Source organism: Tinamus guttatus, unplaced genomic scaffold (assembly GCF_059628265.1).
Source record: "Tinamus guttatus ecotype Peru unplaced genomic scaffold, ASM5962826v1 Tinamus_guttatus_pri_ptg000038l, whole genome shotgun sequence".
In the NCBI taxonomy this organism is placed as follows: domain Eukaryota; kingdom Metazoa; phylum Chordata; class Aves; order Tinamiformes; family Tinamidae; genus Tinamus; species Tinamus guttatus.
In genome coordinates this window covers 4,176,945-4,202,712 of record NW_028288572.1, presented here as the reverse complement: position 1 = coordinate 4,202,712, position 25,768 = coordinate 4,176,945, and the positions used below count along the sequence as shown (strand labels likewise).

Sequence of the window (25,768 nt, the reverse complement as noted above, 5' to 3'; positions counted from 1 at the left end):
TAATAGGGACTTGAAGACTGCTGAAGCCAGTGGAAAGATGACTTCTGAATTCAGTGAGCTCTCAGTCAGGTCTTTCTTGAAGTAAAATATACGTGTCCCTTCTGTGTGCAAATGGAGTGATTTTGCAGGAAATTATGCTGTGCAGTTTTTTATGTGACATTTGTGCATATGAAGTGACGTGTCATGCGTGAGTTGCGGAGTTTTTCAAAATATTGCCATTTTACCAACACTAGCACCACGTGAATATTCTCACTTTGTATGAGCCAAAATCTAGCAAAAGAAGAATTCAATATAAATACAAGGGAAATTGCCAGGATTTCTTGGGACCTTATGATATTTTGAAATTCATTTTAAAGTTGGAAGTAATTGTAGAAGTAAAGTAATTGTAAAGGTAAAGTAAAAAAGTAAAGTAATTGAACTGTGCAAAGCATTAGAGTACATAATGACAGGCCTAGGCCTCTGCAAAAGGGGACTTATTTTCCATCTTTCATTTCTGTAAATCTGTTGAAAAGCAATTATTCCCTCTGTACTTTCTGCATAGAGTTGTGGAAAGACCTTCTAGTTATGTGATGAAAACCAGCTGTGGGCCATCAAAATAATATATTCAGTAAAGCATCTATGGTAACTTGACTGAGTGGACACTGATCTATTTTGCTTCAGACTGGTTGCCCAAAATAATATAGGCGGTTTATTAGATCTTTCTCTCTGGAATTCATATACAAAGTCTCAGCCAGTGCGCACCTGCGTGCCTTCTTTAGAAGGGACTTGATCCACAGGAAAGCTGAAGTTCCATGTTTTATTTTCATAAAGGTTCTCTGTTTCCAAACTTGGAATAAATTCTGTCCAAAAAGAGTGTGACAAATCTGGAAGGATAAAATAAAAAGCTTTTTCAAGGAAAGATATGTTGAAAAAATGTAGCAGACCTTAGCTTCTTTAAAAATAGCATCAAGTAAACAGACTGCGGTAGGAGATGGTCTCCCTGTTGTCAGTAATTCTGCAGTGATGTGTGTTCAATGCTCTGGGTGCTTTATATCAGGAAAGGTTTTCATCTGCAGAAGAACTGGGAGAAAGGCATTGTGCCATAAGCTTGTCTGAAAGGCAAAGGATTGTGAAGTTTGAGGATTCCTGATATGGGATTTGGAGAAGAGGGATTTCTCTTCTTGGACTAAGGCACATGTCATTCCAGACTTACATACAGGCTTTATGGCAGCCACATTTTTCATAGACATTTTAAGAAAAGTCACAGAGGGAGCAGGTTGCCAGGAGGGGTTGTGGAGTCTCCTTCTCTGGAGATCTTCAAAACCTGCTTGGACGCAGTCCTGTGCCATGTGCTCTGGGTGACCCTGCGTGTGCAGGGGGGTTGGACTGAATGACCTCTGGAGGTCCCTTCCAACCTTAACGATTCTATGAACCTGATCCTGCTGCGGGGTGATTGTCTTGAGAAAGCAGGAACTTTGCCCTACATTTTCCCCTAGGGATCAGGGATTGGACTACAGAGGACTTGTTCCAGCAGAGGGAGATCTGAGCCTGGATTGTTCCAGAAAAAAAAAAATGCATCTTTTATGGCTGTTTGTAAATTTCATGTGTTTTGCTCTCAGAAATTTGAAGAAAGTCAAGGAAGAGGCAACAGCAAAACAGCCTTTTATCAGGCTCTGCAAAATTCTCTAGGAGGAGAAGAATCCAATGTGTTCCTTGAAGATGCAGCTACATGGTATTACTCCCTTGAACACTCAAATGATGATTATTCATCCTTTTCCAGGGCTTTGGAAAATGCCACCCGGTAAGAAATTCATCTTATTAAAACTGTGTGACTGTGTTAAGTAAGACTTGCTTTGATTATTTCGATTGTACATTTATATTTTGAAGAAATACTTATGCAAATGAGCAGAAAATAGGCAAAAGCAAGTACACAATTTCATTTTCCATGAATTTTCCAGTGTCAATCGTAAACAGAAATTGAAATGATTTTTTAGGTTCTGAAATGTTTCAATTAGAAAACTAATATTTTTCTGTACCCTCATTAATAGCCAAGATGTCCTGTTTGTTTGCACATTACACATCAGCTGTTGCTTGAGCCTTCTCATCCCCCGTGACAGCAGAATAGACTTTTTTTTTTCCCAAAGATAGCTACTAATTTTATAATTAGATACTTTTCCTAGCTATAAAAATTTGGAGACCTTACAGCCATTCTTGAAGATTGCAGAAATACTGAAAACTTGAAATTAAATACTTTTGAATTACTTTTAAAAGGTTATTTAGGTACATGCTAGCTTTAGGTGGTCAAGTTTGAAAACACTGGTTCCAGCAATCATATGAGATTTATATTATCAAATCTGGAAAATACTTTTCTTCCTAATGTCAGGTTTTCTACAGGTGAGTCATCTATGGAAACCTGAAGTATTTGCAAATGTTCAGCGAAGTGACTCTCGACCCAGTTCTGTGCATAGCTGATCTCTATTTTAGAAATAAATAACCTATGACAGAAGAATCCCCTTAGGCTTATTTCCTTACCCTTGTGTAATCATTTATGTGTGAAGTCACCAAATTAGCATTTTGCTCCCCAGTCTGTGTGGTTTTCCATGGTGAGAGAAAACAGAATCAGGCTGTAGGGTACTTCAGTAGGAATATAAAGTCTTATGAGAAAACACATGATTCCACCTCTTGCCCTCTGCTTGATCCATTAGGATCTCCAATACCTCCTAGGCTCATCCAGTGGACATAGCTGTAATGTGCAGACCCTTGGCATCCGATTTATACTCTCCAATACTTTGAATCGAAATATTCAAAGTATAATATGTGGCAGTCAAGACCATCAGGAGTAGGAGGATGACCAGTAGGATTTAGTTCCTGGCCAGGGCCATGTGCATAACTTGGACCTCATGATCTTTCTCTCCATGAACTGGATATGGTTTCAGGTCCAGTTGTTTTGGATAGCTGTCAGCATGAATAATTCATTGAATAGTTCATTGTCCTGTTGAAGCAAGATTGCACAGTAATCCTAACACCAAAACTGGCACCTATGGTAGGCCGCAGACACTGGCTGGTATCTTTAGCTTGGGTGACATGGTGGCTTTGATACGTGTCTTGCTCTATAGAGAAGACTGTTGATTTTGCTCTCTCCTGCCTTGGGAGACAGTGTGCTTTAACTCTTGTAGCTGAGAGAGCTGTCTGGAAGCTGTGGCCATTTCTGTGAAAGGAGGAAAACTCAGATGAAATCTCCTCCTTTCACTGCCTCCGTGCAAAATCTGGGGCTGTTTGAGTGGGATACATTTGCAGAAAACAAATCAAAAAACTTTCCTTTTTCTTGTCTCTGCTTCGTGTGTGCAAAATTGGTTTTGAAAACTTTCTGTTTCCAAAGTGGTTTGTTTTATAACCTGCCCGTGTGAGCTCTGAGCGCTCCTAACATGCCGCCCAAGCTGTTTCACTCCTCTTTTGACAAAAGGCATCGTGGCTACCAGCTGGTGGCATCTGCACTCTCAGCACTGCAGTTTTCTGCACTGTGGGCTTCTCTGTGACACATTAGGGATCAGCTCCTCCTTTTGGTAGCCCTTTGACCTTCATCAGAAGCACAGGCTGTTGCTCCAGGAGAGCCTCACATGAAGGCTGAAAAGGAGCCAAGATTCTCTTGGAAAAGCCTGATCCAACACAGCAGTGACCAAATCTGTTTGGGGAACATTTCTGGGTGGTCCAGGTGTGTTGAGGTCATGGAGTAAACAAGCAAGGCGGCTGTGGGTTGAGCTGCATGCATATCAACACTAGCACCATGCTGCATTTGTCCTGTCTTGTAGCCTTTCCCAGTGACGGGCCACCAGGCACTGCCACTGTCTGGTGGCCTCACATGTGGCTTCTGACCTAAAAACACTTGAAAGTGCAGTGGTTTATAGGCATGAAAGGCAAAGTTAGAACTCATCTTGAATCTCTTTTCATCACCACTTTTGGTGACCACTTTTGCTGACCACCACTTGGTCAGCTCAGTGAGGTGAAGCAGTGAAGGGATTAAGTTTTGACCCATCCAGAGGTACCTCAGTAAGGACCCATCATGGCACAGGGCTGTTGCCCTCTGTCAGCCACCTTCATCCCAGGGCTCAGCATGGTGCAAACCCCAACTCTGACTCTCACAGAGCTCTGACAGCTAGTGTGTCACCTGTCTGAGCAGCAACACAGGATCCAAATGACACTTCTGACTCAGCCTGTGACCCACAGCATCCTCATGGGCATAAGAATTACCTGCTTATTTCTCCTGTGGAGCAGACAACAACTCCTAGGGCAAGAAATGCTTGGTTTAATGCTCACCACAAGCAATCAGAAGGATCAGAAATGAAACCAGGACACCTGACGATAATCCCTTGCTTTAATCCCTTTAAAATTTGCTCCAGCTCCAGCAGAGAAGGCAGTCAGCAATTAATAGTTGCTGTGTGCAAGTGTTACAGTCTGTCTTACAGTCTAACTTACAGTTACCTACATCAGTGTTACACAGTGGGAAGAGAGAGGAGTTTAGTCTTCTTCCCTTTTAAAAATAACTAGGAGCAGCAGAAATATTTAATCCTTTTTTATATACATATATACATTTTATGCTAATAAGTTTTAATTAGTTGCTAAATTTTTAGAAGGTTATGAAGAACAATAAAGAACAAAAACTGGTTGTTATAAACTGTATATATTGTGCATATATTGTGGTTTTAAAGCACTTCCACTTTTAAAATTGTTTTAGCTTCATTTCTCTGATATATTTCCAGGTATAAAAGGAATTTCACTTCACTTCTCCTTTCTTCCTTTTGTGAGTGGCAGTATTCTGGGCCTGCAAGAAAGAGCCATTTAATTTTGTGGTTACAATTTTTGCTTTTAATTTCTCCCAGATAGTTGATGTTTTTCCTTCGTAGTGCCAACTGAGAAACAGTTTTCAGTAGTGAATACTTCCAAAAGCATTTCTCGAGCACTAATGCTCTCAGCAGCCTCCTGACTTTTCAAAGTCCTTCTGCTCTTGTAAGCCTCATGCTGGTAGGTATGTGAAGAACAGTTCATTTCATAGGGTGTTGTCAACCATAACTGTCAAAGAGCATTGTGGTCAGTCAGCCCATAGCTTGTGGTCTCGGAAATGGGCTTAAAATAATCTCTGCTGAACAAAGATAGCTGCCCCAGTGGTGGCTTTCATAACCATTATAGTTAAATAAAGCAACATGTTTTTATGCTTCTCTGTCACTGTTGTTTCTTGTAATCAGTCATGCACTTCTTTTTTTTAACCTAACTGGGTTTGCAGGAACAGTGTTTCAGGTTCACCAGGTTGAGAATTGAAACGTTCCACTTCCGTAGCAGATACATTCATGTGTGCTCACATAGTTACGGATATATAAACACCCAGAGAGTCCTTGGGCACATGTAAAATGGGGGTGCTGGTGTATATATACGCACACACACATGTACATATATATATGTAGTACTGCTTTGCTTATAGTAACGTATTTTGCAGTAAGGTGTCCATTTGTATGTCTGCCCTCTTGGGCTCCTTGTACTCTTCCCAGCCAGTGCTCACCCCCTTCCACACTCCCAGCCCCTCTTCTTGAGGCAATGGCAGCTAGGAAGGTTTGGATGTATGTCCCTTCACTAATACCTTTGCTTTGCAGTACCTCCCGATAAATGGATCATTCAACTACCTCACCATACCCTTCTTGTTTAACCTTTCTCTTCCAGACAGCTGCACAAGCTATTGCACACTGCTGAGCCCTCCAGATAGTTGCCATGCAGGACATCAGGAAAACTGGTCTCTTCCTCCCTCAGCTCTGGAAGCTCTGTACAAAATCACGCTGATCCAAAGGCAGAAATGATATTATTGATCCTTAACCAAGGAAATGCATAAAATCTTTTACTAGATGTCATTGCAACCTACTAATTCCAGAGCAAGAGTTTTATACTGCTGCAAGTCTGAGCCTGGATAACCTAACAGCAAGAAGGAAGAAAAGATTGGTTTGGGGTCAGATTGCTCCTTATGTGCCAATCCTGTGTATTGTTCAATGCTCTATAAAAAAGCAATTCTAGATAAATTTTAGTGGATCTTAAGCTGTACTGGTCTTAAGGAAGGTGAATGTGGTTTGCTTCTGTGCTTTTGAAGACAGAGACACACCATATTTTGGAAGATTTATAGACGTCTATCAATATATAAAGAGTCTTACTTTTTGCCCTTTTTTTTTTTTCCCTGTGTTTGTTCCCTGCTCGTCCTTTTTATCAGTGACCAGTTTATCACATGTCCCATCATAAACATGGCCAGTCGCTGGGCTGCCGACTCCAGAGGAAACGTCTTCATGTACCATGTACCTGATAGCTCTGCACAGAGCAGGTAAGGAGATGTGTTTTATGATGTTTCTTGGATTTAGAGTTTGCAAAAACAGGGCTGTCTTTTGGGGCTTCTTGTGGAGTAAATGGATAGGTGCCAGGGGACGAATTATTCTTTTACAATAAGTTAGTTCTCTCTGTTCAGTGTATAGGAATACTTGCTTATGAAAAGAGGCATCTCAAGTTAGATCTCTAAAGTAGGTTTCCTTTTTCAGTCAATTTACCTACTTTGCCAGTTTCAGAGAGGACTTTAGACTTCTCTGTATCTGATAAATCTTCTGCAAAGGACCAGCATGTTTTAAGTCATCAGGAGTCAATAGATTGTAATGTAAATAGGTTCAAATTTTCTAAGAATTCAAGCTTTATTTAACATTGCCCCCTTTTGAAGTCAGTGAAGTTCCCTTGTAATTATATTGACCAGTCATCAGTGTGGACAGAGTTCATTACCTCCTGCTCCAGCACTGCAACTTCTGATCAGTCAGCAGACTGCCTTCTGAGAGGAAAAATATTCATGAAAGTGAGTATTTGGAAACTCGGCATTTATATCATTCCTTCATGTTAGCAGCTTGCTTGAAAAATTTCCAGTGAGAGAAGTTGCATCATATTTAAAATATGAAAATGGCCAAAATGCCAGAGAGAGATGCAGATGACACATTCTGTAGAGCCTAGAACCAAAATGGTAGCCACCAAAGTATCAAGCTGACCTCACTTGGTTTTATTTTACACAAAACCTTTGCTGAAATCAGGATGAGCCACTAGTTTCCAGGCAGTGTTTTGTGTTTGTGCTGCTATGTGGGATACTAGTTCCTGGTTCCTTATTCTCAGAACCAGAGTGATTGGTGACTGCAGAGAAAGCAACCTCTGTCCCAAAACTGCGCACACTTAGACTGCACAAACTGCACATATGCCTGTCTACAGGCATGTAGGAGACACTTAACTTGAAGTATCTGCTAAGCGTTTCTGTAAGAGGGAACAATATCTGCCCCCTGCTTTTCTGCCCTGTCCAGAGAAGATTGATGGGACTCTTTCCCTTTTCTCAGGTTTTCTCTGAAGATGAGCTGCTGAGTTTGTTTGGAAGGGCTCAGGGAAGGGACAGTGTGTGTTCTGATGTCCACCATTTGATGCCATGAAGTTGCCTACAAACTATTAGTTTTTTTTTTTCCCCTTTCTGAATGAAAATGAAAAAGCATGTGAAAGAAATCAGCCAAGATCTAGGTTACAGATGATGGCCATTATGTTGCAGTAACACAGACTCTCTTTTAAGCTAGAAAGAACTTAATCCTCAGGGAGCTGTTACTTCCTTGGCGGTTCCAGTGGGAATGTTCACAGAGCTCTGTTTGACTGCCCGTGTGCTCTGATAAGTGACTTTTACAAGGCTCCAAACAGAGCAGAGCTGTGCTGTGCCAAAACTCCAGCTGCACAAAAAGAAAAGATGTGTTCTCAAATTAGCTAGCGCATTTTGTCTTGCTCTGGAGAATGGCAGTAACCCAGGCATCTTTGATAAGATCTTCTTTGAAAAGTGGTTTAAGTAGTACCTGTACAATTATAACCACAGGTTTTGAGGCCTTGAATTTATGGGAATTTCTTCTTCTGTCTTATCCATTAAAGATTTCTCCCGTGCTTGTGTTACTTCTCTCTCCTTGCTTCTCCAGAGCATTAATAGTGTATGTAGCATTAGCTATGACAGACATTTCTATGTGATGCCAAATGTAACAGCCAACAGTATGTTTTGTGCCTCATAGGTATATGTGGGATACACATACTAGGTCAGATACCCTCAGAGCTGTGGAACTGGAGGAATATTTCACTAGATATTCCTGGTCATGTGTAGGTGTAAGATAGAAAATTAGCTTTTCAGCCCTTTGGAGATTGAAATGTGTGGATGCTGAAATACAGAAAATCTCAGTTTCTATGGCATTAGCTCCATTTATGGCATGCGGGTAAGCTAAGAGCAAAAATCGTAGTTTTTGGTCTTTGTGTCTATATCAGTTTAAACACAATATGGGCCTTTTCCACTTCGTATTTGTTAACTGTGGGATAAAGATGATAATAATAATTATCATATATTTGCCATGAAAACTACTATTAACTACTGTTTCTCTGCCTCACAGGAGTACTGAAAATGCTGTGTTCAGATAACTACAAAAATACTTACTGATAGATAATATTCTGGCTGTGGAAATGGTCATTTGCTAATGATCCTACTACACAGAATCATGATACAGTTCTACAATTTCTACTCTGTCACATCTCTCCTATTTTATGTGCATTTCCCTAGATGTGTTACAGAAGAACAGAGGGTTAAATTGCAGCAATGTGGAAGTACTGGCTATGTGAGTGTACTGAGTACAGTCACATGGAGCAGTCCCTTACTAACTCACTGCAAAGTACACAGGAGCGAGGAAGAAGTCAACCAGTAAAGACAGACCCAACTGCAAAGGTGCTGAGTTGGCAAAAAAATATTAGTCAGCGGTGATTTTTTCCAGTACAAGGCAATTAACAAAAGTTTGTCTGACTGCTGGATGTTTCTAAAATGTATGTACACACCCATCCAGACACGCATAGATACAGGGACAGGATTAAAAAGCTTTCTCCGTATTGATGTTCACAGCATATATGGAAAATCTTGTAAAGCCATGACTGATAAATATATAGATAAATGTAGATAAACAGAACTTGCAGAGAGTAAGCAAATATCTTCCTTCCACATGGTAGCTTTTCCCTGAAGTTTGGCATGATGCTGTGTCTGCTTTAGTCTTCGACTCCCATTTGAGTGAGGAGTGTGATGCATAGCCAACTCCTGCATTAATGATCTGCAGCAAAAACATATATAACCCAGCTGCCATTTCCTCACTCTCTTTTTCAGAACACTTAGGCCTTGGAGTAAACAGTTATTCTAAACAATGCGGGAGGAATGTGGCTGCTCAGCATTGGGTAGGATTAATGTGGATGGCTAGAGCATAGTTTTAGTTACTTTACAGAAGTATGTGATAGGAGAAGTATGTTTTGACAAGAATAATATTGTTACCTCTGCAAAGATTCTCCTTGTTAACCCCTAAAGAGAGTTCTGGCTAATTTCACGTGTTAAGGACAAATGAAGTAGCTCTTCATTCATTTGTATTTCTATGTACCTGTGCCCAAGCATAGTTTCCGAGTCCCACTGTGATGCCAAATGTGCTGTCTTAAAAATGGTAAAATGAATTGTTTTGATTGCTGAGTGACCGGTTCATTGGCTTCAATACAGCAGTAAAGCATCACTAGTATCATTAACAAAGTATAAACGGAGACTTAGTGAGAGCGTATCTTACAGTCATTGACATTTGTGACAATTGCTTTGGTATAGCTTTTGTCAACTGTGGCAGATTCCCCCCAAATTAATCAGCTGTGTTGTATTTTGAGTCATTTCAGTTGAGTTCCTCTTTCTCTCCTGCCTTGTTATACACTTTTGTCTATGTTGCTGTGAGTCGTCAAGTGAGTGCTCCATGCCAAAGCGCACATAGTTGGCCATATTTCTGTAGCACATTATAGGATTTCTGTAACTGAGGGAAAGAACTCCTGACTTACACCATGATGTGAACAGGGTGCTGTGGAGGCAGGCAAGCAGTTATGTCTCAAGGCTTCAAAGAAACTCATGTAAACAAAGAGGGAAGATGAGGCACTTGAGAGATGGTAACAGAAATGACAAGATGAAACATTGCTTGCATAGCTGGTCAACCAACAAAGTCACCTTAGGTAGCCTGCACTTGCTGCAGATAAAACTTAATAGTACCTCTCATCTCCTGTAAGTTCTTGTTTTGTTGTTCTTGTGGAATTTGCCTCTGTTCCTCTGGCCTTATCTATTTCACTGTGAGCAGCAGCCATGAAACAACATGCCCATGGATTCAGCCACTTCATGCCATTCACAAGACTTCAGCCAGTTTCTCTACTGCTGAAGGCTTGAGGTCTAGATGATTTGTTTTTTCTTCCTGTAGAGTGCTTTAGCGGCCTTTATCATTCAGTAGATTTTTGAGATCTTGTAAATCAGTCACAAATCTAGTAACCTCAGAATCAAGCTCAGAAGAACCAGAAATCAGCTTTAAGTTAATGAAAATTCAATTAGAAGACCTAGAAAAGTACAAGTGCAACTTTTAGAAATGCATATATTTTGCAATGGGCAGGCTGTTTCTGTAATCTAGCAGGTATAAACAAAGAGGGACCTTGCTTGGTGCTCCAAGCTTTAGATAGATCACATTTTCAAGGAAATTTTTCCATTCATTTAGCCCCAGAAAAAACATACTGAACAAACAGACAAATTCCTACCCGCTCTTCAAAAAAAAAAACAAGAAACGCTCAAGTGTCAGCATGCCCATTGTTGGTTCTGATAATGCAATAAAATTCCCTGATAACGTTTTGTATTCTGTATTATTCAGAAGTTCCGATGAGATGCTAACAGAGGTTTCTTCCTGCTTTAAAATCTTTTTTTATCCAGTTAATCTGAGCTTTTAGGTTCTTGAATTTATTGTCTGCTACTTCAGTTTTATTTTCTTCAGTTGGCACAGCCATTTTACAAAGTAGAACATCGTGTATATTGGGAGTAAACCAAGTGGAAAAGACACAAAAAAAACCTTTAAGATACTTTGGCAAGTCAAATATATCTATAGGGCTTTTTTGGTACAAAGGTGGATAAACTTGGCAGCTTAATCCCATTAGGAGTTAAGTTTTTTTCCATATATCCTGATTTTCCTGAAAAGAAGAAAGAAAGGTGTTCATCTGTTTTTCACATGCCTTTTCCCATTTGTTTGGCAGAACTTTGTAATGTGAGGAGATGCAGTGAGCCAAATTCATCCCTAGAGCTGTAGAGGTCACACAAGGCCTTACACTGCCTCATTAGGTTTCTATAAATATCTGGTCATTCCTTTGATTTTTTTTTTCTCCCTGTAATCACGTACCACTTCCTTTCCTAAGATGTGTGTTCGCATTTAATTCTTTCATTTCTTTTTTTTTTATATAATTTTGCTTATCATAGTCCATTCAAAGTGCCTTGTAGTGTTAGAAGGTTGCTGCGCTCCCACGGTATTGCTGATGCGGTGCCTCCTAGGAACCGTGGATATTTGATCTCCTTCTGCAAATCTCCTGGTAGCAATGTGAAGAATTTAGACATGCGTGCAAGCAGCCACATTGTTATTTTCATCATTTCTTATAAAAAAGAAATTAAATTTATGTATTAAAAAGTTGTATCCTCTCTGAAGTCAGCAGTTTTATCACCACCGCCAGGAAGCCTGGATTTTGCCCATACTGTTCAGTTGAAACTGTGGGAATGACATCTTCTTGCCAAAGCTAAATGATGATGGATGGGTGTTTTGTTTTGTTTTCCTGGTTACAGTGACAGGCCTATCCTTGCCTATGGGATACTGAACAGGGTTTTGAATATGAGGTGGAGAACCCAAAACTAAATCATGATCCCATCTTTTATCACCAACCCATTCACAAAGTTACTCAGAATGAGCACAGAAATGCTCATAAATGTTTAAATTTAAAGGATTAATGATTCATTTATCTCAGAGATGTTGCCGGTCACTAACATCTGCTGAGTTCAGTGAGTAGTGTGAGCTTGAACACAGTTTCTTCTACACTTCTCAGGCAGTGCAGCTGAAAATATTTGAATAATCGTGTCAAGTGTGAGTTGCAGCATTTTAACGGAAGTGAACAGTTTGTGTAGGCATCACAGAAGGAAGGAGTCGTTCTGTAGAGAGCACTTTTAACTAACAACTCTAGTGTCCTCAGCATTGTGGGACTGGTAACTTGGACCTTTAAAATTTTATGCTTAGGGATTCTTTGCTTTGTTTTGTTTTTGCTTTCTTTGCTTTTTGTTTTTTTTTTTTGTTTGTTTTGATTTGGTTTGTTTTTTTTTGCTATGCCTAGCTCTAGGTAGAGCCCTGACTTGATATTGCAGTAGTAATTATTACAGTAGTTTTTAAGGCCAACAACTCTAATCAAAGCAGCGGTAAACCAAAGCTCATATGATTTTTTTTAAAAACATGGCTGCTAATCCATATTTGCTTTACTGACATCAGCCCAAAGCAGTGCAACTTGGGAAAAAAAGGAGGATGCGTATGTCATGAAATGGGCAATATAATGAGCATATATAATAATATATAAAGGAATATGAAAAAATGGCCAAAATTATTTGTACAGATGAAAATGGAATGAAAATATCAATTAAGTGCCTCCTATATATAATTTAAGTTGTGGTATCAGATCTTTACTAGGTTTAAATTTCTTGTTTTGTGGTTCTGGTTATCAGTAACAAATTTAAAAGCACAAAAATATGGAATTGTGTGGCTATACATGTGTTTCCTGTTCTCGATCTTATTTACTAGAAAACTATTCTATTAATAGTTGTGATCATTGGTCAATATAGCTAAAAAGACAGTGGTAAGTAAACATCCATTTGGTACATTTGCTTATGACTTACACTGATGCTGCTGTTAGAGTTATATTTATTTTAAAAAATAAATGATTGAGTAGTAGTGGGTAGTTAGGTATTTTCATTTAGTTTAGGATGGCCTTTGACTTATGCTAATTTACATTGACTTGTATCCCTCTGTGTGATGGATTATGTGGAAAAGAAAATCCCAAAACTGCATTAGACAAACTAAAAATAGAAGAAACTGTGACTCAAGGGCTTTGAGATTAGTTGAAACTGTTTGATCATGAGAATAAGGACTGTAAAAAAAAAAAAAAAAAAAAAAAAAAAGACGTGTAGGCCATAGTCTGTCATTAATCATCCACAGTGAATTTCCAGTATGAAATAATTAGCTATATCTGGAAAAAGGCAAAGTTCAGAATGAGATCACTAGGCTAATATACAATGAATCACAATGTGAGGTCTCTGCAGCCACTGTAAATTATGTATTTAGTTCTAATGTAGCATAGCGTGGAGGTCTGTGAGAGCATTTTCAGTAATGACAATTCCATTTTGCAAACAAAACTTATAAGGATTTTTTTTTACAGTTCCAAAAGTCTGCGGTTCAGAAATTCATCCTGACTGTGAGAAATCTAGGTTTATATCTATGCTTTGTTTAATTTGGAACAAGAATTTGAACCAAATCAACCATAGCCAGGGTGTTTGCTCTTAATGCTGAGCTTCTCACCTTTTAGTCTTGTTGAAGCTGTTCTTTTTTGTATGTGAAAAGTATCCATAGTTCTAGAGAGAGAAGTGGGTTATCTAATAGCTAAGAAATCTCTTTTTTTCTTGGAACCATTTTAAATGATAATTCCATTTAGGCATAAGGAAAATTTCCGTAGAACCACTACCTTTCAAATAATATGTATTGGCACTATATACTGAAAATTCCCAATTATTAACAGTTCAAGGTCTGCAGTTAAATTCTTCTATGAATTCCAGTAACCTTCTGATTTTAGCACCTGTTTTTCTATACATTGGAGAGCTGACTGTCAGTAACTACTCCCTCTGAAGTCAAGACCTAGTCGTCCTTAAGGTGAGCTCATCTAGTGTTACCAAAATGGGAGGATCTATCCCTTAGCTTTTCCATAGCTTAGTTCACCAGTCTGACAACCAGTCACATACATAAGAAGACCTGTGCATCTGTTTCTAAAAATGTTCACATCCCAATTTAAAAATAATAGCCCCATGAAGTCAATGGAGCCATTTTCATCTTTGCATCTTACATTCACCAGTAGTATTATTTATTATTAATGTAACTGGTCTGTGTGGACAGGGCTCTGTCAGGTCTCTTCAGAGCTCCCACAAGACTCCAAAATCTTGGTCTGGGTGTTTCTAGGCACTTTGCAGTCTTCTCTGGCAGTAGTGGATCATAGAATGATAGAATCATTATGGTTGAAAAAGACCTTCGAGATTATTGAGTCCGACTGTGCTCTGGTCAGAGTCTAAAGGAAAAGAAGGAAACGTTCTCCTGATGTTTTCTCTCTGTATGTTGCCATATAGATCTTTCATTGATGTATGCTGCTGATCTGCGCACACATGTGTACTTCTTTGCTTTCCATTTTCTTCCCCATCCTGATACTCATTGGCCAGAGTATGGTATTGAAAGTAGACTATGACATTATAGAATTTTGTACCACTTTGTTCTTCTTTCAAGATCTGTTACATTTGTATGGATAATTTTCAATCCCAGTGAGATCTCAGTTTAGGAGTTTGCTGAATTTTAGTATGAACATAACAGATTTCACCTCTAGAAATAGAAGGGCTGAAATCACAGTCTCATCTTGGGACAAGCCTCATTCCCATCTCACTTGTGATATAGAGCCAAACTCACCCCTCCTATGACTTCTTTAAAGGAGTACATTTATCCTTTCACTGCATATTAACAAACTTTGTATCATCTATTCTGCTCCAAAGTGACTATACATTAAAAAGATAATAGCTCCTTTAAGTATATACTACTTTTGCTGCAATACTTACACCAAACATTGCTGTAATATACTGGGCCAAGCAAATTATTTTTAAAACAAAATTATTAAACTATGATCTTGCTTAATCCTTGTGTAAACATTTGGGGAAGAAAAATATGCTTTAATCTTGTTTCAGTTCTACATTTTTATGGTGAATAATCTGTGAATAATTCACTTTCCAGATGCAAAGTATTACAAAGGTATTATGCTAAGACTAAGGAAAATACAACCAAAGATGTATTTCATTTAGGAGGCTCTGTGTTTGTTTTTCAAAATAGAGGCTTTGGAGAGAGGGTAGTGCCACCACTCCTAAAAAGTAAAGAAGTCATCTTGCTTTCATTCCACCTGCCCAGGATGATTTGAAATATGAGCCTTGTTCAATTATAGGCAACATCTGGGTCATATCAGTGCTGCTGCATTTCATGTCCAAAGATAAAATAGTTTCAGTTGTGCCACCTTTCAATAGCAACCTCTGCAACCCCTGAAGATGAAACCTTGCTGAGTGGACCTGGGATTTGTTTGTCCCTCATTCACAGGCATCTGCTCCTTCTCTCAGGTCCCTCTTGTTGTCTGCCTTGATGTTACCAGCATTAAATCAAGTCACTCGGACCTTTTTCCAAATAAAGAATAAATAAAACACGATTGGACTCCAGACCAGAAATGTCTTGTTCAAAGTTGTGATTGCAGTTTTGTTGTATTTTTTCAACAAATACAAATATATATATTCATAATTATATCATTTTAGTCAATGATGCCTGCTATTTAACCTGGTTTTTGGTATGACTTTGCTGTGTTAAGAACTTCACTATATTAATATGAGTACCCTTCACTTCTGTCTCCCACAAGGTTTGTTTTCTTGTTCCCCGGTCTTCTTCCTGAATTGTTGAAATATATAATATAATATGTGTTAAATGTTACATAGACATAAAGAGTGATTCTTCTTTCTTAGATCTGATCTAAGCAATTTTTTCAAGCCTGCTTTGATTTGACTGCCATGCACAACTTGGGACACATTGCAGGAACCAAAATCACTCAGCCAACAGAGAAATTAGATTAGAACTACGTCTAAAAGAAATCTTCATAAACATCTCCTGTTACATCTCTCCTTATCCAAAGACTTGGGGTAGAATCCTGGCCCCACTGAAGTTAATGGAAAAACTCCAGTTGCCTTCAAGGAGGGCCAAGATTTTATTCCAAGTCTGTGAAATAAACCTTAATTAGCCTTCCAGTATGGCTGCCAAATTCCCTGTCACCATTTGCTTCCGTTTATCCTTTCTGAATTTGATCTTAGTGACAATCTATGCAAAGCTCAATAGTAATTTAAGCAATAACCAGTGATTTTTTTCCTCTATCACTGTTTCTTTTCCGCACACTTAATTCAGCAAATCTGCCCTGTTGCCCTCCACAATTCTGCCTTGTAAAAATTGCTAAAGAAGCTTCACTGACTTAATGGCAAATTCTCTTTGTTTTTAATTGTTCTCCTTTGATGTTCTGACTTAAGGAAGCCCCAGAGCTTGCAACCATCTAATTAATGGTCATTAATTATTTAAAACTCTGCTTTATTATTTTAATTGAATTAGTTCCTCTTTTCCCCTAAACAAATGATGAAGATTTGAATTATGTTTATGTAAATATTTTTTAGTTCAGCTATGGAGCTCTTGCCAGATGTTCAGTATGCATTTGGACTGCCCTTCTACCAGAAGTATGAAGAACAATTTACTCTGGAAGAAAAGAGCCTTTCCTTGCAAATTATGCAGTATATCTCCAATTTTGTAAAATCTGGGTAAATATGTGACATTTAAGAATTACTATGGTTGGGGCAGAGTTGGAGGAGTAGAGTGAATGTAGGCTAGATCTAGTGTGCAGTTGATAATTTCCATTTGCTCCAGCAAGTTATACTCCTACAGAGAGGACTTTTTGTCAACAATGTTGGAAAGGCATGGTCAAGTTTTCAGCAGATCTGTAGGAAGATCAAGAGTATCTGTAGGAAGCTAGTGCAGGTCCTGTGACTGACTGTGCTCTTTGGAGAACCTTGGGTTGTTCATTGGTTGTTTACTGAGGGTGCTAAAGTGGTTGATGAGCATGTACGAACACAGACTTGGTCTGAGCAGTCAGGAAGCTAACCAGGCTATTAAGTAGATGTCAGGTGAGACATACTGAAGAATTTATCAGTCTGGGCTGTATTTGAACCCTCATGGTTAGAGAGACTGAATATGCATTATCTTGACCCATTCAGTCTTTTTCTGCATTTTATTGTTCATGTAATTGTTTTCTAATAATTGTTTCTGCTCTTTGCCTTAGAAATCCAAATTACCCTCATAGTTTCTCAAGAAGAATGTCTGGGGTGATGCCCCTCTGGCCTAAGTTCCTGCCAAATGATGATGGTGATAACTACAAGGAGTTCACAGTTTCCTTGCCAACTCTTAAAGGACTGAAAAAAGCAGACTGTTCCTTTTGGTCTGATTATATCAGAAGACTGAAAGCATCCACAGGTAAGCAGAGCCTCTTCTGTCATTACGTAAGACCTCATTTCTCTGTTTGACATTTCCCTTGGTCTTGTCAAAATTACAGTCATACTAGTGTGGAAAAAAGCACCCTTAGACTGAAAGGATGCAATGTTGCATTAAACATTCTTTTACAGCAGATATCTGTTATAAATGTTTGTTGTCCTCCCACAGTGATTTTAAAAAATGTTATGAAACTGCATCTTCTTATAGTTTGCTTACTATTCGCATCACATGTAGGGACTGAACCGAATGATTAGCTGTACAGGCCTTGCTGGCTGAATGCAGGCATGTAAAATGATAGTATTGAGGTTCATATGACTGAGGTGGAGCACAAAGGCTTCTATTCACTGTAAGGTTGTAACTGAAGCTCTTCCTTTAGGTAGATTTCAGTATGGATCCTGTATGCATCTGCTTCACACTAGATAACTTTCTTTGGCTTTTTAAATAGCTGTGCTTGTTATGCCTGTTGTGTTTTTCCTAAAGTTGTGAAACTCCTTCGATTTCTTTTTCTTACTGCTCAGGACAGTAAGATCGACACTACTGAGATTTCTATCTACTGCTCTATAATGAACACTCATCTTGAACACAAAGAAACTGTCCTTTATATCTGTGTATTTTGTTAATAAACTTTGACAGCCTCAAGATAAGCAAACAAAACCACCCCTTTTCAGTAAGCTGAAATACTTTGGTGTGTCCTTGCAGATCTGTAAGCTTACAAGTGTTTTTTATGTTGTGCAAAATGCATAAGAACTTTTTTTAACACTGGACATAGGCCAGACCTTTTCTGGTCTGAATGGAGTTGCATATCTGGAAATCAAGTTTACTTTCTAAGATGCCAAAGTACACCAACTATCTCTGAGGCCTAACAGACAACCTGAAATGCATTGAACCTGATCTTTAAGTGACATGAAGTTACAGCTCAGAATCATCAAGTTGGTTGTACTGACACAAACATAAGCATCAATGCTTTTGTTCAAGAGACTGTTTGAATAAGTATTCAGGGTCTTCCTCCAAAAGTGGACTAAAGATTTTACTGTAGGTCTTTTCATCAGTTCCTCGGTACCCTTCAGTGTCTTTTAAATTCTAAGCAGATATTCTGTTCCTTCTGATGACTAAGAAATCTTTAGTTTGCAGACATTTGTTCTTATATTTATACAGTGGATATAACTTCTAGGTCTTTCAGGACCTAATCTCACAGAATTATGTCTGTATAATTCTATCCTGACTTGAAAACACAGCACTGGCAGAATGGCTCTTGACTGAGCACCACGGACAGAGACTACACCCAGCATGTATAGGAAATCCTGGATAAAGGTGGGAAAACATCTACCATAAGGAGACCATTTTTGAGATGGTGAAATTTTAAAACTGTCCACATCATAGGCGTAAAAGCACAACGTTCATGTATGGGCCAGTCCAAAGTTCTGTCTAGCTCAAGATCCTGCCCTCAACAGTGTCCAAAACCAAAAACTTAAGACTAACTATAAAAACTGAGAGAGAGAGAGAAAGCTACTGAAAGAGATGAAAAAAAAAATGAGTCAAATGTTGGAAAACAAACCGTACAGTATGAGATTTATAGATTAATAAGGATAGGTTTTAGAAGGGATATGTCAACATGTTATTCTTCAAGCAAAAGTGAGTTCACCCTGCCTGCTTTCCAAGCCAGTATTTGCTTGGGCTCAGCACCATGGTAATGCAGCTACACAGTTCAATTCTGTTAAATTCCATCTCATAGCAACATTGGCTTGTCACCTTGCCTCTACAGTTGTCTTCAATCTTCGCCTGGAATACTGAAACTTCTCATATGACTTCTGCTTAAATAGATATCACATAGAACACATTTCCACTCCAGACTTAGGACTTACAGAAACTCCTTCTGTGGGTCTCTTGATAGGATTTTTAGTGCACACTGAAAGTGATTCCTAATGTCCATCAGTTCATCTAGAAAAATTATATGAACTCCAGGTTCTGATTGGTGAACACCCTTAATATCCTTTTGGGAAAAGGTGGTGCTGAAGTTCACGCCAAAGCAGTTTCAGTCCAACAGTGTAAGTTCATCACTTATATTTTTCTGCGAAATCACATTCAGCAGTAGACAAGTAGATATTCTGGATGTGTCCAAGGGAATGTTCAGTCAAGAAGATTATAATATTCAGATTGTTGTATTTTTACTCTGTTTAAGTTACTGTGCCTCATTTTACTGTTTGGCTGATGTCCCTTCCTGCACTTGGGGTAGCTTCCTTTACCCCCACTTCTGAGCTCAAGCACTGTGGATCTAACTGTTTCACACTTGGTCTGTATGGAGTGGTGCCAGGTAGTCAAAGCCTGAAGAAGAGGAGATTGAGAGGAAATCATATCAACATGTACAAATACTTCAGGGGAGGATGTAAAGAAGATGTCTTCTCAGTGGTAGCCAGTGACAGAACAAAGGATGGGTACAAACTAAAACATAGGAAGTTCCATCTCCATATGGGGAGGAAGAACTTGGTTCCTGTGAGGGTGACAGAGCCCTGGAACAGGCTGCCCAGAGAGGTTGTGGAGTCTCCTCTGGAGATCTTGAAAAGCCATCTGGATGTAATCCTGTGCCACGTGTTCTGGGTGTCCCTGCTTGAGCAGGGGCAGTTGGAGTAGATGATGTTTAGAGGTCCCTTCCAACCGCAACCATTCTGTGACTCTGTGATTCTTGCTTGATGCTGGATGATAGATTTGAGAGAACAATGCTGCAGAGCCTTTCTGGATGATGCATCTGGCTTGCCATCCCGAGGGAGAACTATTTATCACTCAGCTATTCTGAGATCCAATCTAACGCATAATTAGTAAAAAAGAAAAAAGAAAAAAAAAAGAAAATTTGATAGTCTTTGAATGATTGTGAATTCTTGTGACAGTTTTTTCTTCTGAACTGCATAATACCCTGTCTTGTGTGCCTGCTGAGTTTCAGTTATTGTGGTTGTAAGAAAAGAAGGGAGAATTGTGGATGCTAAACACTTTACATGCAAAGATGACAGCAGTCACAAGATTGGCTGCAAGAGACACGCTTCTAATGAAACAATCCACTTTTGTGTCCTTGTGCATAGCTGTAGTGACGTTATTTTGAAGACATTCCAAACAGTTGTGATGAACTCTGTTTTGTCCATCTTACCTCTTCCTTCAAAACACTATCCTCTCAGTTGCACATACCATCTGTGATTTATAAATAGCAAAATGAATATATTTCAGTAAAATGGAGATGAACTGGACAAGGGACCATAAAATCTAAATGACTTTGCAGAAAGTTTTCTTGCTCCCTTATTTACTGAAATAAGAAATTCCTTGACTTAGGAATGTCAAATGTCAGGCAAATAAAGGCTCACAGAAGTCTCCATATAGCCATGTGGAGTAGCAGTCCCTAGGTCTCAGTCCCTAGGTCCATAGCAGTCCCTAGGTTTCAGCCCAATAGGAAACTGTTATTCCTAAACTCTTAAATTTCAGTTTCTGAAATAAAGCCTCTAATACTTAGAAACACTTGGACAGATGAAGTTGCATATCTTTTAGATTATTCACTGCAGGATCTAGGGGCTGTGTGTATATATCCAGCTGTTATCTGTGATTTTTTTTCCAAGAAATAAAAACATAGTCCAAGGTGAAGTACATGTTTCATTATATAACATACAAACTATAACATTTAATGATGGAATATAGCATTCCTACAGGCATATAATTGAAATGTATATTTTCATAGTTGACAATTTATTAAATGTAATTTAATAAATGCAATGATTCTTCGTGGCATTTACTGGCAGTGCCTTTACAAAGTATGAGGAGAAATTTGAAGCTGTTTTTCTGCACTGATTTATAAACTTGTTGCAGTTTTGGTTGGGAGTATTTTGTAAATTAGAGTAAATTAGATATTTTGGGAGGCAGTTCCTGGGGGAAGCAGTGGGGATTAAGGAAGTGATAGTGCTTGAGAAGGCTTGGATTGTTTGTCTGGTCCTTTTCAGTATTAATTCAAAAACATGCTTTATATTCTGGTTTCCATGGGGATCATCAAAACCAGAAGCAAGAAGAGTGGCCATTATGGAAAAAGTTGTGGATGGCTTTTTCCAGGGAATCTGTTAACAACATGAAATTCAGTTAAAAACAAAAGCTCCAGAGTGTTTATGGACATTCAGACAGCATGTCTGAATGCCAAAATTCCCATTTCATAGCATAGCTGTATTCATTCTGTAACAGTGAATCCCTGTATAAGGACACTGCGCCTTGAACAGGTGGAGTCCAATACACATCACTTTTAGTCATCTAATTCGTATCTAGGCTAAACCAACCCTCCTAAAATAAGTGCTTATGAAACCAGTCTTGTCATTGGGAAGAAGGAGATAGCTTTAATTCCTCCAAAGTGAAATCATGCCATCCCAAATCATGTGTCTAAATTCAGACATTTAAACATATTTTGTGTGTCTAAGCAAGAATGGACCTCACCTGTAGGCTTAGAAAATTCCAAGGCTAGCAAAGCTAAAATGTTCTTCATTAGCTTTGAGACACTGTGTGTAACCCCACAAGAGTCCAAGCAAAGCAACAGCATTCATAATTCAGATCTGAGTCAAGACTGAATCAGGAATGTTGTGGTTAGGATTCATCTTTTACTCATTTTATTCACACCTTCTTTTTGGAACTCTTCTCTAGAAAACAGATTCCTTTAGGATGAGGGACATGTGTGCAGCCCTTAGAGTGCTCTGGCTAGGATCCATTAAATAAACACCATCGGTAAAACTTCTTGGCACAGTAATGTCTTGCTGAGGCAACTGCACATCTAAAATAGGTGGAAGACTAAAAGAACAAAAGATAAAATATATGGAAGAGGTGGGTACATGAAGCAGATAGACACAGATAAAAATTAATGCTCCCCAAGTTTCCTGCCTCTTAAGTACAGCCCACACCAAAAGGAAAATAGTCTTGTACAGGTGTTGTGCCAACTGTTATGCATTCCAGTGACAATTATTTGAAGCCTGCTGGAAGTATGATTATTAATTAGCATTAGATGATCTGTTATTGCCCTAAAGCAGTTTGCAAGTGGACTACACGCTGAGGAAAATAGCTTCCTGAACACTGAATGCTGCATAAGAGATTTCCTTATTAAAGTGTCATTGACAAAATGTACACCTTCTAGCTTGTTGCATCAAAGATACTGTATTTACTTTAATCCTAATAGAACTGGGTTTTGTTTTCTTTTCAGGAAGTGCAAATAATGAAGAGAAATCTGGAGAAATCAGCACCAGTGAAGCCCCCACTGCAAGGCTTAACTCTCAGGAGACACCCAGCCAGCCTTTGGGAGACAAGGTGGCTTACAGCAGATAAAAAGTCAAAATGATATTGGGTGGGTTGGTCTCACAGTTGTACATCCATGCAGCAGTGTCACAACAGCTGAATATCGTGGCTTCCTTTAGTGTACTTTCTGAACAAATAGACTTTGCATAGCATGGTTAAGGATATATGCCTCAAATATTCTGCTAATATAGCACAAAATAAGCCCGAGACATTATTTTAGGTCCCAAGAAACTGTAATTTGTAAAAGAAGTATCAATAAAAACTGCAAAACCAATACTAAACTACTCGAACTTTATTTCTTGCGAACACCCAAATGTCTGTACTGCTGCCTGCAGTACCACCAGCCAGAAAAGAGATGTGCACTTAAGCTCTGAGAAATCCCTCAGCTGATGAGGCTTAAATTGGCTATGTATCATATCTGATTTGTTATGTTTTCTTACTCATCCTTCCAGCAGGTGTGGGAGCATAACTTTGCATTCTAGAGAGAATTAGTGTCAAAAATGTGGAGGGGTTGGATCCAAGGTGACGGACATAAGAAGTAACTCATGACTGTGCTTTGGGTATGCTCACATGAGGTCATGCACATACGATATTCTACTCACAGCCACCTTTGAAAGTATGAGTCAGACCATTTGGATAAAGTAAAACACAAATAAAACAAATCATATTGATTAAACTTCAGAATATGCTGTCTTTGGAGCATTTATCTTTTGCATACAGTTCCAAAATGTTTCTGTATCACACCTATATCACAGAAGTGCATTATGCGGTGCACTTTAATGTCCCTGAAAATAGTTTGAGTTAAGTGGCTAGTCCACTGCTGAGATCATTTGGCGACAGATAATCCTTAATCGATGCTATATAGCCACAAAAATTTGCACAATGGAATATCACAACATGTTCTTGATACTTGAGAACAAGTAGTGAAATCAAGGTTGCATGAAGTTAGTGGCAAAGTTGCCACTGATTTTAGCAGGACACAGATTTTTTTGTATAGTGATGAAATGATTTGATAAAATAATCCGTAAGTTTTTGTTTGCTGCCTGGGACTTTTGCCAGCGAATGAACAGCTACTTCTATTTGCCATTTATCCAGGTTTCCAAAAATTTTCCCTTGCTCGAAGAAAAGCTGTGTATTTAAGAGCTCTTAGCTCTTACACTCACATCCTGTTCAATAAAAAACAAAAAGAAGAGAAAAACATGGAGTCTTGTTGACTGATTAAATATCAAAAAAAAAAAGAAGCTGGGGAAATGAAATCATGCTTTCCGTCATCGCTATCTTTATATACAATAGCTAACTCATAATGAAAAAAGAGAAGATTTCAGAACTTTTAAAAAGCCCAGATCTTAATCATATAGCTTAACAGAGTGTGCCTTCTTTGCAGTAATTACAGGTAGAACAGTTGTGATTCCTTGGCCAAGGCTCAGTTTACCTTTTCCTCTTTTGAAAATCCTGGAAATTGAAGTCTGTCAGATTCTATTTAAAACTGAATGTATTCTGCTGAAGCCCCTTCTATTACTAACAGGTATAATTATACATGTGTAATGATACATGTAATGTACATATAATGTACAGGTAATGTACAGTCAAGCTGTATCCTTGGCTGAGTCAAATAATCACTTTGGGGGAAAAAATGGGCTATGACAGTAACAATCATGACAAATTAACCCAATATCTCATACCTTCTGTTAAAGAGACTTTAAAAGGCCATCATTTGGACATCAGAGTATTAATTTTTTTTATTATTTTATATAGGTTTACATTTACAATAATAATGCACATGAAAAATTATTTCCCTGTTGTATGCACTAACTTTGGTAGTGTTGTTTCAAACAGGACAATTCCCCAAGAAACAATTAATCTTATTTGCCTTTTAAATCCTTTAATATAAAAAAAGAAAAAAAAAAAAGCAATAGGAATTTCCAAAAGGAAATTTAAGGTAGTGCTCTGCTCAGCTTCACCAAAGGTCCTTTCCCAATACTGTAAATCTACTGTCTTCTGCACCTCAATATTGCACAGCACAAAATGTAATGTATAAAATTGGATATCATTGAGAAATATTATGCCAAGTAATTCCAATATTAATCAGCTGCCCCTAGAGATGGTAATCAGAGCACAGATTTAAAAGACTTCAGTACTGACTCATGTTTGTGAACAACCAAATATATGTTTCCCCACTCACTGCTCAGCTCCAGCTTTAGCCAAGAGGCTTGAGCCTCTGGAATTTGAAAAAGTTTTAAATTTTGAGCTAAATATCACAGTCTGGCCTTACAGCCTCCTAATTACAGTCTTACCCATCTGGTAGACGTGGTAGGTATGTTTGAGCAGATTTTTAGGTCACCCCTCCTAAGGGACTTGGCTTGACTATCATTTTGGTTAAAAAAAAAAAAAAAAAAAAGCACTTTTTTAGGTATGGAATATGGCAAAACATCTTGTTTTCCTTAGTACGGCACACAGTTCTTTGGTCCATCCCAACTCTCTCTGGGTTTCCCAGGAACACTTGCCCTCCTTTCTATGGGAGACAATATCCCTTCCCCATCTCTCTGCATCCTATTTGTCCCTGTTGCTCACCCTGTTCTTTCTTGTACCTCTTTTAGTACCTCTCCCCACCATTTACCTTTCATTCTGATGCCATTAACAGCATTCACATGACCCCTTTCCCATGTTTTCATCCGATTCCATGTTTCTTCACTCTTCCATCCTGGTCTTTAAGCCAAACGTGTTTGAAGCCCAAAACGTTGTTACCACTGACATTTGCAGCAGTATAAGCGACACAGGTCGCTTGAATGTACATTTGATTATCTGCTTCCCTTCTGGATTTTGATACTCTTCCTCACAGGGAACCACACTGGTAGGAATAACCCAGTCAAATGCAACAAAGAGGCACAGGTAGCAAAGACTAGGTGTGGGTTGACTGAGAGAGAGGTCAGGAGACTTAGTGATACTGAGGCCAACTTTGCTCCCACGTAAGGTATAACTCTAAGTGAGTAAGAAAAACACATTCTCAGACTATTTAGGTCATTGCACTTTAATCTGAAATACCAAAGACTTGAGTGATGTGGTAGTGAAACAATGCACAGAGGCATGTTGACTAGAACCATGCTTTCCTCCCTCCCACTGGAAATACCTACCATTTATCGAAAGTGAAAGATCCTTTTAAGCTGCATTATGAGCACACACATGCACAAAGCAAGTTAATGCCAGTTAAGTCATTTCAT

General features: G+C 38.7%; 1 protein-coding gene across 1 annotated transcript in view; it reads left to right on the top strand.

Annotated features, from left to right (window-relative positions):
* Window positions 1–22,690, top strand: part of TG (thyroglobulin) — a 143,574-nt gene extending 120,884 nt beyond the window's left edge. The window contains exons 44-48 of the mRNA XM_088534927.1: window positions 1,599–1,780; window positions 6,224–6,331; window positions 16,385–16,525; window positions 17,044–17,234; window positions 22,459–22,690. Of these exons, the coding sequence (XP_088391053.1) occupies window positions 1,599–1,780; window positions 6,224–6,331; window positions 16,385–16,525; window positions 17,044–17,234; window positions 22,459–22,580 (744 nt within the window). The 3' untranslated portion in view covers window positions 22,581–22,690. The remainder of the gene's footprint in view (window positions 1–1,598; window positions 1,781–6,223; window positions 6,332–16,384; window positions 16,526–17,043; window positions 17,235–22,458) is intronic.
* The last annotated feature ends 3,078 nt before the right edge of the window (window positions 22,691–25,768 follow it).